Source organism: Trachemys scripta, chromosome 7, assembly GCF_013100865.1.
Source record: "Trachemys scripta elegans isolate TJP31775 chromosome 7, CAS_Tse_1.0, whole genome shotgun sequence".
Taxonomy (NCBI): domain Eukaryota; kingdom Metazoa; phylum Chordata; order Testudines; family Emydidae; genus Trachemys; species Trachemys scripta.
In genome coordinates, this window is record NC_048304.1 from 46,811,185 (window position 1) to 46,824,852 (window position 13,668).

The 13,668-nt window shown below is 46.9% G+C and overlaps 1 protein-coding gene across 3 annotated transcripts in view; it reads left to right on the forward strand.

Moving 5' to 3' along the window:
- Positions 1 to 13,668, forward strand: part of RAD54L2 (RAD54 like 2) — a 95,896-nt gene that overhangs the window by 55,246 nt on the left and 26,982 nt on the right. Inside the window, exon 1 of one of the 3 annotated variants that reach the window (XM_034777490.1) lies at positions 513 to 1,820. The exons of the other annotated variants lie outside the window; for them this stretch is intronic. Within the exon in view, the coding sequence (XP_034633381.1) occupies positions 1,787 to 1,820 (34 nt within the window). The 5' untranslated portion in view covers positions 513 to 1,786. Of the gene's footprint in view, positions 1 to 512; positions 1,821 to 13,668 lie in introns of those variants that run through there. 3 annotated transcript variants of the gene reach the window in all.

Consider the following 13,668-nt stretch of genomic DNA (forward strand, 5'->3'; position numbering starts at 1 on the left):
AAAATTTTGAACACAGAGGAATATCATACAACGAACTAATGAAGATTTAACTTCAACTTCTTCTTTATCATCACTAGTGGTTCGACCCAATCTTTGTGCTATGTTTCCTGGGATGAAAGAAGTAGGAATTCATCTCTTGCTACTCCCAGTCACAACAGCTACAATTGAGCATTCTTTTTCCTCATTGAATAGAATTTTGTGTTCTGAAAGAAGTCGCCTTCTGCCTGATCATGAGCATATCATGAAGAACTGGAAGTAACGGACACGCAAGAAGACACCAAAGAGTTGTAAAAAAAATTACAACAAGAAACAAAGAAGGATGTAGATGTTGTGCTTCATAGTAGGCTTGATTAGCCAACTTTAATTTCTGGGATGATTTTAAAACATGAGTTAAATCTAATAAAATGGTTGTGAAACATTTTTCAGTTTTTATTATGATGCCATACAGCCCACCTTCACCCTTGCAGTCTCAACCCTCATCGGTCCTCACTCTCCCTCCCCCCACCCCATATATTCGAACACCCTCTGTAATTTCAATTCCTGGGGAAAACACTAAAGGTCTGTCTCTTACAATCCCCCAAATCTTATTAGTGGCATTTTCATTGTGTTCAGATCCTTTGGGGGTATGGTATAAAACATGTTAATGTAAGGAAAAAATAAACAGGTTACTCTGTTGTCTGTTATTGTGTAAGAAGGTTACAGGTTCCTGAGTGATTTTTTTTCCAGTCTTCCAGTTTCACTTGCGTGGTCTGTTTTAGGTTAGCAAACATCATGTGAGCAGTTAGCAAAATCACAGATAACAAAACTCTTCCCAAAGCCAAAGACTACTTATTTTCTAATTTCCCCTTTTCCCTTTGCCCTGATCATCTCTGGTGTATAGTTGAGATTCTGTGCATCTCTGGCTGTAGATTTCCTGTTGCCTGTTGGAATTCCCCCTCTGTGGGGCCCCAGTTGAGTTTGAATGGTTATGTAAGGAGTTTTGTTTTATTCTGGTCTGCGCCTCTGCTGCTGTTAGTTGAAATGGATTTCAGGCAGAGTGAATGGGATCAGATCTGAGCAGCGTGCAACTTTGCTGCTCAAGCCACCAGAGAGAGAAGAGACGCCTGCCCACATACACACACACACCTCACTTACATGCTCTTCTTCTGCCTTTTAAAACCTTCCCCTTTCTCAAGAGTGGCTGGAGTTACTGCCTCTGATTTAGCACATGTGCTGATCCCAAGCTAACAGGACAGAACAGTTCTGGTGATTGGTTCCTAGCTATCCAGTGCCTACCTTACGCTGGGCTGTGCAGTTTGAGTATCTGAGCAAGGGAGGGAGATAGTGACACTTCTACTGAGGCTAGAAACCAGTCATATTTAACCAGTATTAGAACAGTGACCCCACTCAGCCACAGCTGAGTTCTGGAGGATATATGCTCACAGATTCCCACACACCGGGCTTGTGGAACAGAGCACTAAGTGCTATTTACCAAAGTTATTTTCAGGAATATGAAGCACCAGGATTTTACTTAGCCTGTGTTCCACCCTGGACTACTTTGTCACAGGGCATTTTCCCAGTTACACATTCACAAAGCTAGCAGAGCTTCTTTAGTGCTTACTGTGCTCCTGGCAGAGATAACAAACTGTTGGGAGTGACTAAAAACTTTTGGCCTGAGGACCCTGAGACTAGAATAGCTGAGGAGGCTGATAACTTCTTGCCATATTGACCTGCCTCTGAAACGCTGAACCAGCTACTCGGTCACTGACAGAGATCTTGCCTCAGTCAGCAGAGTACAGTGAGCAGCATGTTACTCTTGGATGAGTCTCAGCAGTTTCCAGGTAAGATGCAGGGGTTTTTGTTTTTTTGTCTTTCTTTTACTGCTTTATGGTGACACTATTCATTTTAATACCTCCATGTTGGGATATGGCATTTGATACTTGGAGAGCGCCCCCTAGAATCGCTCACTTGGGATCCAAGGGAGTTTTGCGAGGCACGGTTTTTGATTTGGCATTTGTCTGACAGTGATGAATTTGGCTCAGTTTTCAGGGCCTTTCAATGTACATATAATTCTGACTGAGCAAATTTAAGAAAAATGTTCCTTGCATAGTGTTGTTTGTTTATTTATTTGCATTACTGGTTTTGTTTGTAAAATTGATGTTTTTAATAAAGGAAGTAATAAAACCTCCTGTATCTGTCTGACGGGATCACAGCTCTAGTTTCTGCGGCTCTTTGAGTTGTAGGAGTAGTTATTTAGTGAACAAGGATGTCGTATTTTCAGTATCCTCTGTCCTTTTCACTTTTTTGATGCATTTCTTGCTTTTTCCTCTGTTCCTGATGGAGTTCTAAGAACACATGTTAGTGAAATACTTGCTGAGAGTGGATGGTGATAACATATTGAAGCCACTTGCTAAACCCTTGCTGACAACTGAAATACCTCAGGGCACTGGTCAAGCAATATATGATCTCTCTAGCACCATTCCCTATTTCCTAGCAGTCTCTAATTTATGTCTGGTTGCCGAGAACTGCTCAGCGCTTTTTTTTCTTTGTTTTCCCACTCTCATTAAGGGGGATGTGCTAGGGAATATCGACGTATAGTTTGCCTCATTGAGATGGAGCCTCTAAAACTGGTCTCTAATGTGAAGAAGTAACGTTTGAGAGAAACTTCTCTTTTAGCCGTTCACACTTACTAAAACCAAAATGTAGTACAGTATCAGGTGGGCCCTGTATCAAAGATAGAGCTCTTTTCTTCTTACCCCACCGGAAGGATATAGGTTATGGGATCTATTGCTGTATCTCATGAACCTCATTTAAAGGAGACAATGGACTCTTCAGGGTCCACCTTTAAGTTCCCTATCATTCATAGGGCCCCATGTGTGTGGTCCTCGTTTGGAGTAAAAGCAAGCAGTTCAGTATGTGTCTGACCAGTAAACAGCCTCATGAAGTCTTATTAGAATCCATTTTGTTCACTTTATATGCGTTTTATCTGGAACAGTGACTGTGCAGGCAGGATGAGTTAACCAAATCTGGAAGGGAGGGCATGGATAGAAAAGGGAAGGGGATTAAGTTCAGAATGACTTGGATATGCCAGGAATATGGAACATATAAATGATTTATGCAACCCAATGTAGGGTAACAGAGCTTAAGATCGGGGAAAAAATAAGAAGGGAAGGTGGTTTCAATGGTGATACACTTGAGGTTACAGACTAGAGATGAGGAGAGCTCCGGGTTAGAGTAAAACCAAGAATTATAAATGGAAAGATCTAGTTGGTGAAAGTTATGAAAGATGGGGCAAGACCACAGATTAGTCCTGCACAGCATCGTATAACACAGGGATTGGAGTTTGAGGCTTGAGCTCTGTCCTAGATTCCAGGCTGTCAGAGCACAGACAGCTCTGAGGGTTGAGGGAGCATTTTGCTTGTGTTCTGCAGCAGTCCCTATCTGGCTGGTGTGTTCTGGAGCAGTCCCTCTCCAATGGCAAGGATGTTTGCAATGGTACAAGTTTTTGGGAAGGATTCATTTAGAGGATCTTCAGGACTTGGGTTTCCTGCGTCGTGTGTGTGTGTGGGGGGGGGTTGGATGGGGGGGGAATAAAATTCTAGGATGCTTCACGAAGTTAAGTTAGAATAGTTTCCCATTCTTATTTATTTGTATTGGCATAAAGCCCTGATCAGAGATCGAACACTGTGTGTGTACTAAATTTTAATAATCCTCATCAGTGATACTTTACGTTTTGTAGCCACTTTCCATCTCAGGATCTCAAAGTGCCTTGAAAACAGTTCAGCCTTACAGTTACCCCTGTGAGGTAGGGAATCACCCTTACCCCCATTTAATAGTCGGGAAAAGCTCAGGCACAGAGAGGTTAGGTAATTTGCACAAGATCACACAATGTGTCAGTGGCAGAGCTAGGAATAGAACTCGGATATCCTAACTCCTGTCTGGTTCTACACAAATTGGTGCGTCCTCTCCTCCCTCTCTCTCTCTCACATGGCTCTTGATTGGTCTAATTCAATATACTGCTCTTTAGGGGTAGATCAACCAGTATGTGCTGGACACACAGCATATGTGTTTCCAGTTGTCAGCGCTGCATTTTGTAATATGTTTTTGGATCTGGAAATTTTACAAATTTGTGTGGTACCACCATGTGGTGAAATTTTGTGGTGTTACTGTACACTGTCTGCACCCTATTTCAGCTGAGTATATCATGTAGGGTAAATGACTGACTGCTAACGAAAAAACCAAACCACAAGACCCCTTCTCTGTGATGGCAGCGCTGATTGTAATATCTCCCTTCAGTGAGCCCAGTGCTTGTCATGGGAACACCGTTTTCCTTCTGGAACCTATTGAGCCAATTGTTCCTATCTTAAATGTTATGGGTCTGGGGTAGATCGTGGTGCCTCCTCTTGATATCATGGCTGCTTCTTCAGGCTTTGACTGATGTGATTCTTCTGATCACTAAACACTTTTGCAGCCCTTTTGTGTTCTGTGTCAGCTTGGTTCAATGCTCCTGTCTCAGAGTATGCTGAACACCACCAATATTTTAGGAATGAACCCAGAAACAAATAGTTCTCCAAGCTCTGATGTTTCATCCCAATCTTATTCAGCTTTTCAAGGTGCTTTCTGTTGTTCTTCTGGCCGCGGAGAACAGGAGAAATGCTAAGGCACAGCAATGACACAGTGACTCAGACTCTTGAATTTGCATCTTTCTTCAAGTGAAGTCTTTCTAATTAAACAAAGTCCATAAGAATTCGCCTGAAATTATTTTATGGACTGAAGCAGAAAGTGGCAATTGAGTTGGAGGTCTGTGTTTTTTTTTTTTATTCTAAATACCATATCCATTTTTCCAGTAAAAATTGTGTTTAAGGAAGGAAGCCTAGTCTAGTGGTCTGAGTGTAGGACCAGGGCTAGGAATTCAGGAGTTCTCATCTCAGCTCTGATACTGAGTCTGGCTTCAGGGAAGCTACCTAATTTCATTGCCTCATTTTCCCTGTCTGTAAAATAGGCATGATATTTACCTGCTTCACATAGCTATCCTGAGGATCGATTAATGCTTGTTAAAGCCCTTTGACATAAAATGCTATGTAAGTGCCAGGTATTGTTGTTTCACCACTCTTCCATTGCACCATTGCCACCATAAACAATACCAGTGATGGCAAAGGGGCACTCAGACACTGAAGGATACTTTGTGAAGGGATTGTCTTTCATGCAGCTCTTTAAACACTGATCAAGATTAAATATCCTTTTTTCTAAACAAGCCCTGAATGAGGCTGTGGTGAGGGCTGGGAGCAAAGATTAGCATAAAGTTCTATTTGCTGTAGTTGCTTTTTTTTGCTGTTTTGGTGGCCTTGGAAGCGTGTGGCAGCAATAATCCCCTCTTTATTATCTCTCATTACCCTGAGGCTATCCTAGTATAAAACTAATACCATGACTCCCAACCTCCTACAGTAAACTAATCCTTATGTAATCATTGCATAAGGCAAAATGCCTGCTCCCTCACCTTCTCTGCTCATCCTGTTTTCCAAGCCCCTGAATATTACATGGATCTACAAAAATAATGGTAGTTTCAAGACTGACCCACCTTTCAGGATACATGATAAGCCGAGGAATTATTTCTGTTTACTGGGGCTGAAATTTTCAACTTGGGTGCCTAAATCCATATTTAAGCATTTAAATGAAAATGGCCTTATTTTTAGAGGTTCTGCACTTCCATTGAAGTCAGTAGGTGCTCTGAGATATCTAATTTTTGGCAGCCTAGTTTAAAAAAATATATCCTGAGTTACTAGGATGCTGGTTAACTGGGCTAACAAGAAGGCGAGGTTTCAGTGCCTTCCTACATACAGTTACTGAAGTAGCAGCTTGCTGAAAACTTCTCGGCTCTGGAGACTGAAACATTTCCTGGCTTTATAGCATTGGAGTCATGCAGACGTTAGTTTTGTCTAACTAAATTGGGTGTGGAGGAGGATGATTGGAAGGACAAATGTGAGTGAATCACAGATGGGTTAATACTAGATGATGGAGGACAGTTCCAGGTTTTTGGGGTGTATTGGCTAGTGCCTGAATTGTGTGTGTATGAGAGGGTGGTTGCATTTAATATTTTGAGGCTAGTGGTTATAAAAGTCGATACATTCTAGATTTTATAATAGGGATGCTGGATAATAATACCCTGCATTTCTCTGGGTCCTTCCATCTGAGAATCACAAAGCACTATGTGAATATTTAATTGAGCTTTACAACATCCCTGTTGGGGTGACAGTACATCTGTGTCAAAGCTAGAAATAGAAAGTAGGTTCCCTAGCTCTCAGTCCTGGGCTCTAGCCATTAGACCATGGTTCTTGGCATAGATTAGGAAGAGGATGTTATTTGAACAGCGGCATGCATTTCAAATTTTGTGTGTTGGGAGTACTGTTGTCTAGCACCTAGACTAAGAAGGGAGCTGTTATGGGTTGGATGTAGTTATACATAGCTGTTTCAGCCAAGACCAAGCTACCTGCTTTCTTCCTTCAGCTCAGGGTGTTGATGTTTGTAAGTGTGTTTCCTACAAAAGCTTATATAAGTGCTCTTTAGTGTTTATGTAACTCGGGTCTCTTTAGTGTATGCAGCAGTGAGGCCTGGCCTGAACAAGAGCTTTTGGATATCTGGGATCTGGTTCTGCTTGCATAATCCCAGGGTTAGAAGATGCATTGTCTGTCACCAAAGTTGGCCTTTTGATGTTCCAGTTTGCCTCTAAGCACTCTTGGCCCTTTTCATTCCTTCTCCATTTTTGTATTGCTTCTTTGTCTCCTTTTTTTCTCTGTTTGATTGGTGGTTCTTACTTGTGAATGATTCTTTTGGGCCAGGAAATAAGTTTTCTTGTGTAGCATCATCTGCAACTGATGCACTATGAAAAACTCAGAAAAAGAGAGGGAATTTTTTTAAAAAAAATTTAAACTTCCAGTGTTGTGGGTTCCTTCACACCCAGAAGGAATTTGGAGATCACTCTCCTCCTCTCCCTTTAAGATTTCCCCTTTGCTTACTTCCACCCCTATAACTGTGTCCTGAAGAGTCTTCAGAGCCTGTTAACATATTATCCCTCCATCCCTAAGCCAGATGGGAGTCCTATTATACAAAGCGCTCTACCTTGTTCCCTCTCTCTGCAGGCCCCAAAGATGCTGCATTTATACTACAGTGAGTGATCACTTTATAAATATCTAGATAAATGAAAAATGTGTTACTAGAACTGCAAGTGAAGTTGTTTGTTATACTCATCCGACCTACTTTGCCTCTAGTTTTTGAGTCCGGTACAAAAGAGAGACCTAACTCCTAGATAAGTCAGCAGTGCTAATGAGGACAGCAGAGTTGATATGTGTGCTGTGTGACAGGCCAGAAGAAGCATCAGTCATCAGAAGGAAAGCTCCAGGGCTTGAGCATGTGCAGACTGGAAGATTCACTTTTGTGCCTCGGAGTATAGCCATGATCGTGACTCATAGCAAGGTACAAGCTATAGCAGCCTACACTGTGTGCAAATCTGAGGAGTGAGAGTGAGTGGGAATTAAGTTATGTACCCTCTAATAATTGCTTTTCATACAATCTTCATTTCTTTCGTCAATGAGGGCAAGGTGTAGGCTATGCTAAGAGAGGCTGCTGTGCTGCCTGCTTTGCAAGGGATCAGAGTTTAGGGTCCCTAAGCAGTGGTGACCGACTTCTTTGCCCAGCTGAGGCCAAGATGAAGCATTGCCTGCTGGGAGCAGTAGCCTCTGCGAGTTGCATCTCTGTAACAAAGACTTTGCTATGCACTGCAGACTTCTGAGCTACATTGGGCTACTCCTGCAGGGTGAGGAGATGCCTCACTTGGCTCTTTAGCAAACTTCTCCAGTGGAGTGACATTGAAAGTTGTTTTCTGCAGTCCTCTGTTCAGTCCCCACAAGGCAGGGGTGCCAGAACAGGGAGGGCTAGGGGGCCAGGGCCCTCCAACTTTCTGAAAGTGGAGAGGCCTGGCCTCCCCCCAGACCCCGACCAGCTGGGGAGCTTGAGCAGCTGTGGGGAGCTGCAGACCAGGGCCGGCTTTAGGAAGTGTGGGGCCCAATTCGAACATTTTCGGCGGGGCCCCGGCAGGGATGACTTAAAAAAAAAAATGTAAAAAAAAGCCTTTCATTTCTTAGCAACCGGTTCCCTATAAAAAGTTCTGATTTAAGGGATGTGCCACAGTATGTATTTTTTGTACCAATAGAGTTACTATACATCCATATTTTCCCGGGAGGAATTTTTAAATTTTAAATTTTAAAAATTCCTCCCGGGCGGAGATTTAAGAACCAAAAAGCCTGACATGTCCAGGAAAATACGGATGTATGTGAACCCTACCTAAAGTCCTTTTTTAAAAAGATGGGCCTGAACTAGAAATGAGCTCTGTTTCACATGTGTGGGTCCCCACCACTCCCTGAGGGTGTGCTAGGGTGACCAGATGTCCCGATTTTATAGGGACAGTCCCGATTTTGGGGTCTTTTTCTTATATAGGCTCCTATTACCCCTACCCCCTGTCCCAATTTTTCACACTTGCTGTCTGGTCACCCTAAGATGTGCACATGTGTGGGTCCCAGCTGCTCCCTGCCCCCCTCATTGAAGCAGGTGTGCAGGGTTACTGCCCTGGGAACTGCAGGGCACCAGTGGACATGGGGTTGGCTGGAGGCAGGGCAGGGGCTGACTGGAGGTAGGGTCTGGCTGCAGGCAGGGTAAGGGATGCGGGGCTGGCTGGAGACAGGAGTGTGTGGGGTGGGCTGGCTGGCTTCAGGCAGGGCCACAGGGGGGTGCGGCATGAGTTGGCAGGACTGGAGACAGAGGAGTGTGGGACTGGCTGGCTTCAGGCAGGGGGGTGCGGCAGGGAAACAGGGCAGGGGGTGTGGGGCTGGTGTGGGCAGGGGGTGCAGGGCTGATGCGGGAAGGGGTGTGTGTGGGGCTGGCTTTGGGCAGGGCCACAGGGGAGTGCAGCAGGGGTTGGCTGGAGACAGGGCTGGAGGTGCGGCAGGGGCTGGCTGTGGGCAGGGGGTGCGGGGCTGGCTGCCAGCAGCGGCAGGGCAGGGAGTGCGGGGCTGATGCGGGCAGGACGGGGGTGTAGGGCTGGTGCAGGCAGGGCAGGGGGTGCGTCAGGGGCTGGCTGCAGGCAGGGGGTGCAGGGCTGCCTGGACACGGGCTGGCTGCGGGCAAGGCAGGGGGTGCGGGGCCGGCTGGGGCTGGGCGGGCTGAGGGGCCGGCCAGGGGGGGCATGGCTGGAGACAGGGCAGGGGGTGCGGGGCTGACTGGAGACAGGGGCTGGCTGCGGGCGGGGCAGGGAGTGAGGGGCTGGTGCGGGCAGAGGGTGCGGTTCAGCCCACCCTGTACAGTAAGTGCCCCCTCTTCCTCCCTCCCCCATCGGATAGCAGCAGCAGCCCGGGGCTCGGGGGCTATTTAAAGGGCCTGGGGCTCCCCTGCTTCCACCGCACAGGCCCTTTCAATAGCTGCAGGAGCCCTGGGGAAGTGTCGGGGCTCCAGCGGCTATTTAAAGGGCCGGGGCGGTAGAAGCAACTGGAGCCCTGGACTTTTTAAATAGCCCCCAGAGCCCTGCAGCCCTACCCCAGGGCTCCAGCATTGGGGCTCTGGTGGCAATTTAAAGGGCCTGGGGCTCCAGCCCCTGCTGGGAGCCCCAGGCCCTTTAAATTGCCCCCTGGGGAAGCCGGGCCACCCAGGTACAGCGCACCGGCTCTTGCCAGTACGCCGTACTGGGGCTTGGGCATGGGGCCCTCTTAGGGGCGGGGACCGATTCAGGGGAATTGGTTGAATTGGCCTAAAGCTGGCCCTGCTGCAGACCCTCCATTTGCCCGGGGGAGGGGAGGCAGAACAGCCCCGTGTCCTGGCCTCCTGGACCTCCCACCCAGGGCAGGTGAGGGTTCATGGCTCCTCACAGCTGCCCAGGTGGCTCTTACCATGGCTTCGAGGCCTGGACCCCAAGCCAGAGCTGGGTCGGGGTAAGAGTAGCATGGGCAGCTGTGGAGAGCGAGGGTCCCTCCACCTGCCCTGGGCGGGAGATCCCGGGGGGTGGGGACACGGGCTGGGGAGGGCAGGCTCCCCGGCTTCTGGCTTGGCCAGGAGTGGGGCCTTGGGGGGAAGAAGGGGATGGGGCACCCCCCCCTCACACTTTTGGGAAGGTGCCGCCGCCCCTGCCAGAAGGTAAGCTTGAGTGGGGAAAATAGGAAAAGGGAAGTAGAGTGACTAGAAAAGAGCTGAGTACCTGGAGAAGCAAAAAATGCAGGACAGAGAAGAGAATGTGAGTGAGAGAAAAGAGGAAGATAGCAAAAGCTAAGATTGAAATGTAGCGGATCACAGACGAAGGTGAAAGGGCTAACTGATGGATACTGGTTGTAGAGCTGGCTGTCTATACAGCATGATGATCTATTCAAGGGGAGGGGCGGGGGAGATTTCTTGTGTATTCCCCTTGGCCCTGCTAGCTTTCGGGGGACCAGGAAAGAGTGGTTGTATATGTGTGCTGGGGTGGGTGGGTGTGTCAGTTTATGTAATGGTTACATAATTAGTTCTTTGTTAGGCTGCTCTGGGTGGGAGGGGCCTAAAGCTGCTTTGTTGCTTGAAGGGCTGAGCCTGATTATTTTAAAACGAGAACAAAGTCTTTTTGCTCTCTAATTAGCTGGCCTGATAGAAACTGCAGAGGTTTTCAAAGACTCTGGACCCTGTGAGCTGGTGAGGACTGTTTTCTTTTCCTTCCCTAAGAGAGGTGGATTAATTTGTTTGGGCACATATTGCCAGGGATTATCATAGAATAATGGAAATGCAAGGCTGGAAGGGACTTCTAGAAGTCATCAAGTCCAGCCCCTTGTGCTGAGTGAGGCAAGACCAAGTAAACCTAGACCATCGCTCTCTGGTGTTTGTTCAATCTATTCTCAAAAACCTCCAGTGATGGGGATTCCGCAGCCTCCCTTGGAAGCCCATTCCAGTGCTTTATATCTTTATAGTTATATAGTTTTTCCTAGTATCTAACCAAAATCTTTCCTCCTGCAGATTAACCCCATTACTACCTGTTCTTCCTTCAGTGGACATGGAGAACAATTGATCACCGTCCCCTTTATAATGCTGCTTAATGTATTTGAAGACTGTTATCAGGTTCTCCTCAGTCTTCTTTTGTCAAAACTAAGCATGCCCAGGAAAAGAATAAAATGGAGTTCCTGACCACATTGAGCACCAACACCTAAAGTGGCCTCGAGGCCTACCTGCAGTCTGGCAGTGGTTGCAGCATGGGCAGTGGGTGAACCACGGGCTTGGGGGGGCTAGCACCCGGTCTGGCCCCCCTTCTGCCTCAGGCTTCCCCCTTCTGCCCCTCCTAAGCCCAGCACCCCCCAGCCCTGGGTCCCCTGAGTCCCTCCAGCCGAAGAGCACCTGGCAGGCGGCACAGACCCCCCCCCAACCTCAAAGCGCCGGGCAGGCGGCACACGCACCCCCAGCCCTGGAGCACTGGGTGGGGCAGCAGCACGTGGCCTCCCTCGCCCCCCCAGCCCTGGAGCACCTGGCGGGTGGCGTGCAGACCCTCCTTCCCCCCCAGCTGGAGATGCAGCACAGGGGGCTCCCCCAGTGCTGGGTGGCCCCATCCCAGCCGCCCTTGCCCCAACCCCAACAGGCTTCACTTCCCAGAAGAGAAGCAGCCTGCCTGGGCTGGGGCCAACTAGCAGCAGGAGGGGGCCTTGGGGCGGAGTGTGAGCGGGGACACATGGGGCTGTTTGGGGAGGCACAGCCTTCCTCAGCCTATTATACACGCCGCCCATGGATTGGAGAGGAAGCAGTTGACTCTCCACCATGGAGTCTGCAAATATAAAGTGTAGTCCATGCTCCTCTGTGCACTTATAGCTGCTGTGCAGGACAGAACTGTGTGAAATGTATACTGTACACCACAGATAGGCTTGGAAAAATTAGATTTTTATTGGTAAATATCGGTAAACGCTGGTGTCACTGTACACACACAAACCCATGAAAAATATATCCAGCAATAATGATAGAAATTTACTGATTGGGAAAGTAAGAAAAATGCTGCTTGAGAACTTATTAGAGTTTGATTTAAGGATATTTACTTTGTATATTTTGACATGATATTGACAGTTTGTGTTTTAACAGTTACAAAGCTTTAACTTTTTGAATATCAACATCTACTCACATTAAATAATTGTCTGATCCCCCCCCTCCTTAGTTTTCCACAACTGTGAACATTTAAATACATGAAAATAAAAAATGCTTAAAACCTATAATTTTGCACAACTGCCTAACCACAGAGAATATGAACCTGCTCCTGGTAGTTGTGCTGCGCATTGTGGGATATTTGCAACAATCCCCGGGGCTTTCAATAGTGGCTCCAGGGGCTGTGTATGGTTGTGGTACACTTTGTGCACCTATCAGAAGATGCCTGCTGTGCATGCTGTACACCACTGCAGCTTCCACCTGTTCATTTGCAGCAGTAAAACTTGCATCAGTGCAATTTTATAGTGCAGACAGAGCATATATGGGCAGGTTACACATCTGAGTTAGGAGACCTAATTACAATGCAGCTGTCTGATTTGTTAGAAATTGTTAGAAAACCATTCTAATCTCTCGTGCAGATGGGGTGTGTCCAAGGTCCAGGTACAGAACACTGTCATGATCCTGTCTGCCTTACAAACTAGAGCCATGTTGTAACCAGGTCTCTTGACTTAATTGTTAGTGTAGAAGGGCCGTTGTGCCTCCATCTAAGCTAGCCTTTAGCTGAATGAGTAAACAATTGGTGACATAACTATTATTTACTTGTGTTAATACAAGTGATAGCACTTAGGATCCCCAGTCACGGACTGGGACCTGGTTGTGCCCAGATGCTGTACAAATACGCAACAAAAAGATGGTCCTTGTCCGAAAGTTTACAGTCTAGTTGGTTCTAAATGTGGTTTGTGTTGACACGCAGCACATTGGATACATGGTTAGTAACCACAGAAGCTAAACCAGATTCATCCTTGCCAGCTGCCCGAGCTGGCACATGACTATTGTCGTGTATCCAGGTTGTAACTCTGTTGTTTAGCTAAGACCCCCAAACTATGCCAGTGCAGCCAGTTTGGCTGGTGGGCCTTCCTCCAGAACCCTGCGTGGGTAGGATTATCCAGTGTGCAGTGCTGCACATATTGCTGGTGGCACTCCCTTGGTTGAGGCAGTATGGAATAACTGCCCAGACTTTCCCAGAGGGTACTGATGGTGTAAACGTGGTTAGGCAGCTGGGGATGTGCAAACATGGTTGACAAATTGTTACATTGTGAAAAAAGCTGCTTATTGAAGCTGTGTCAGGTTAGGAGTTCAATTGAATGTGTAGCGGGAGCAGTCCTGCTGTAACATTCCTTCACTCCCTCTGTCACAAAGAGAAAAAGTGTTACTAGTGCAAGACTGATGGGAGATCAGTGTTTAGCACAAGATTTAAACTGTGTCTACAGTAGGGAATGTAAAAAAAATAAACCCTACTGGTTCTAATGTCAGCTCAGCTGCACAGGTGTTAGAGCCACTGGGAGTTGTAGCCTAGACAAGATTCCAGTATCTTCTGGTGGTTTAAGTGTGTGTTAAGCCTACTGAAAAGGAGCTTTATTTAACATAGTGGTAAAAATGCACCCAGCTATGGGAACCTTGCTACACGATGGCTCCCACTGGTTCTAATACCACTTCAGCTGAACC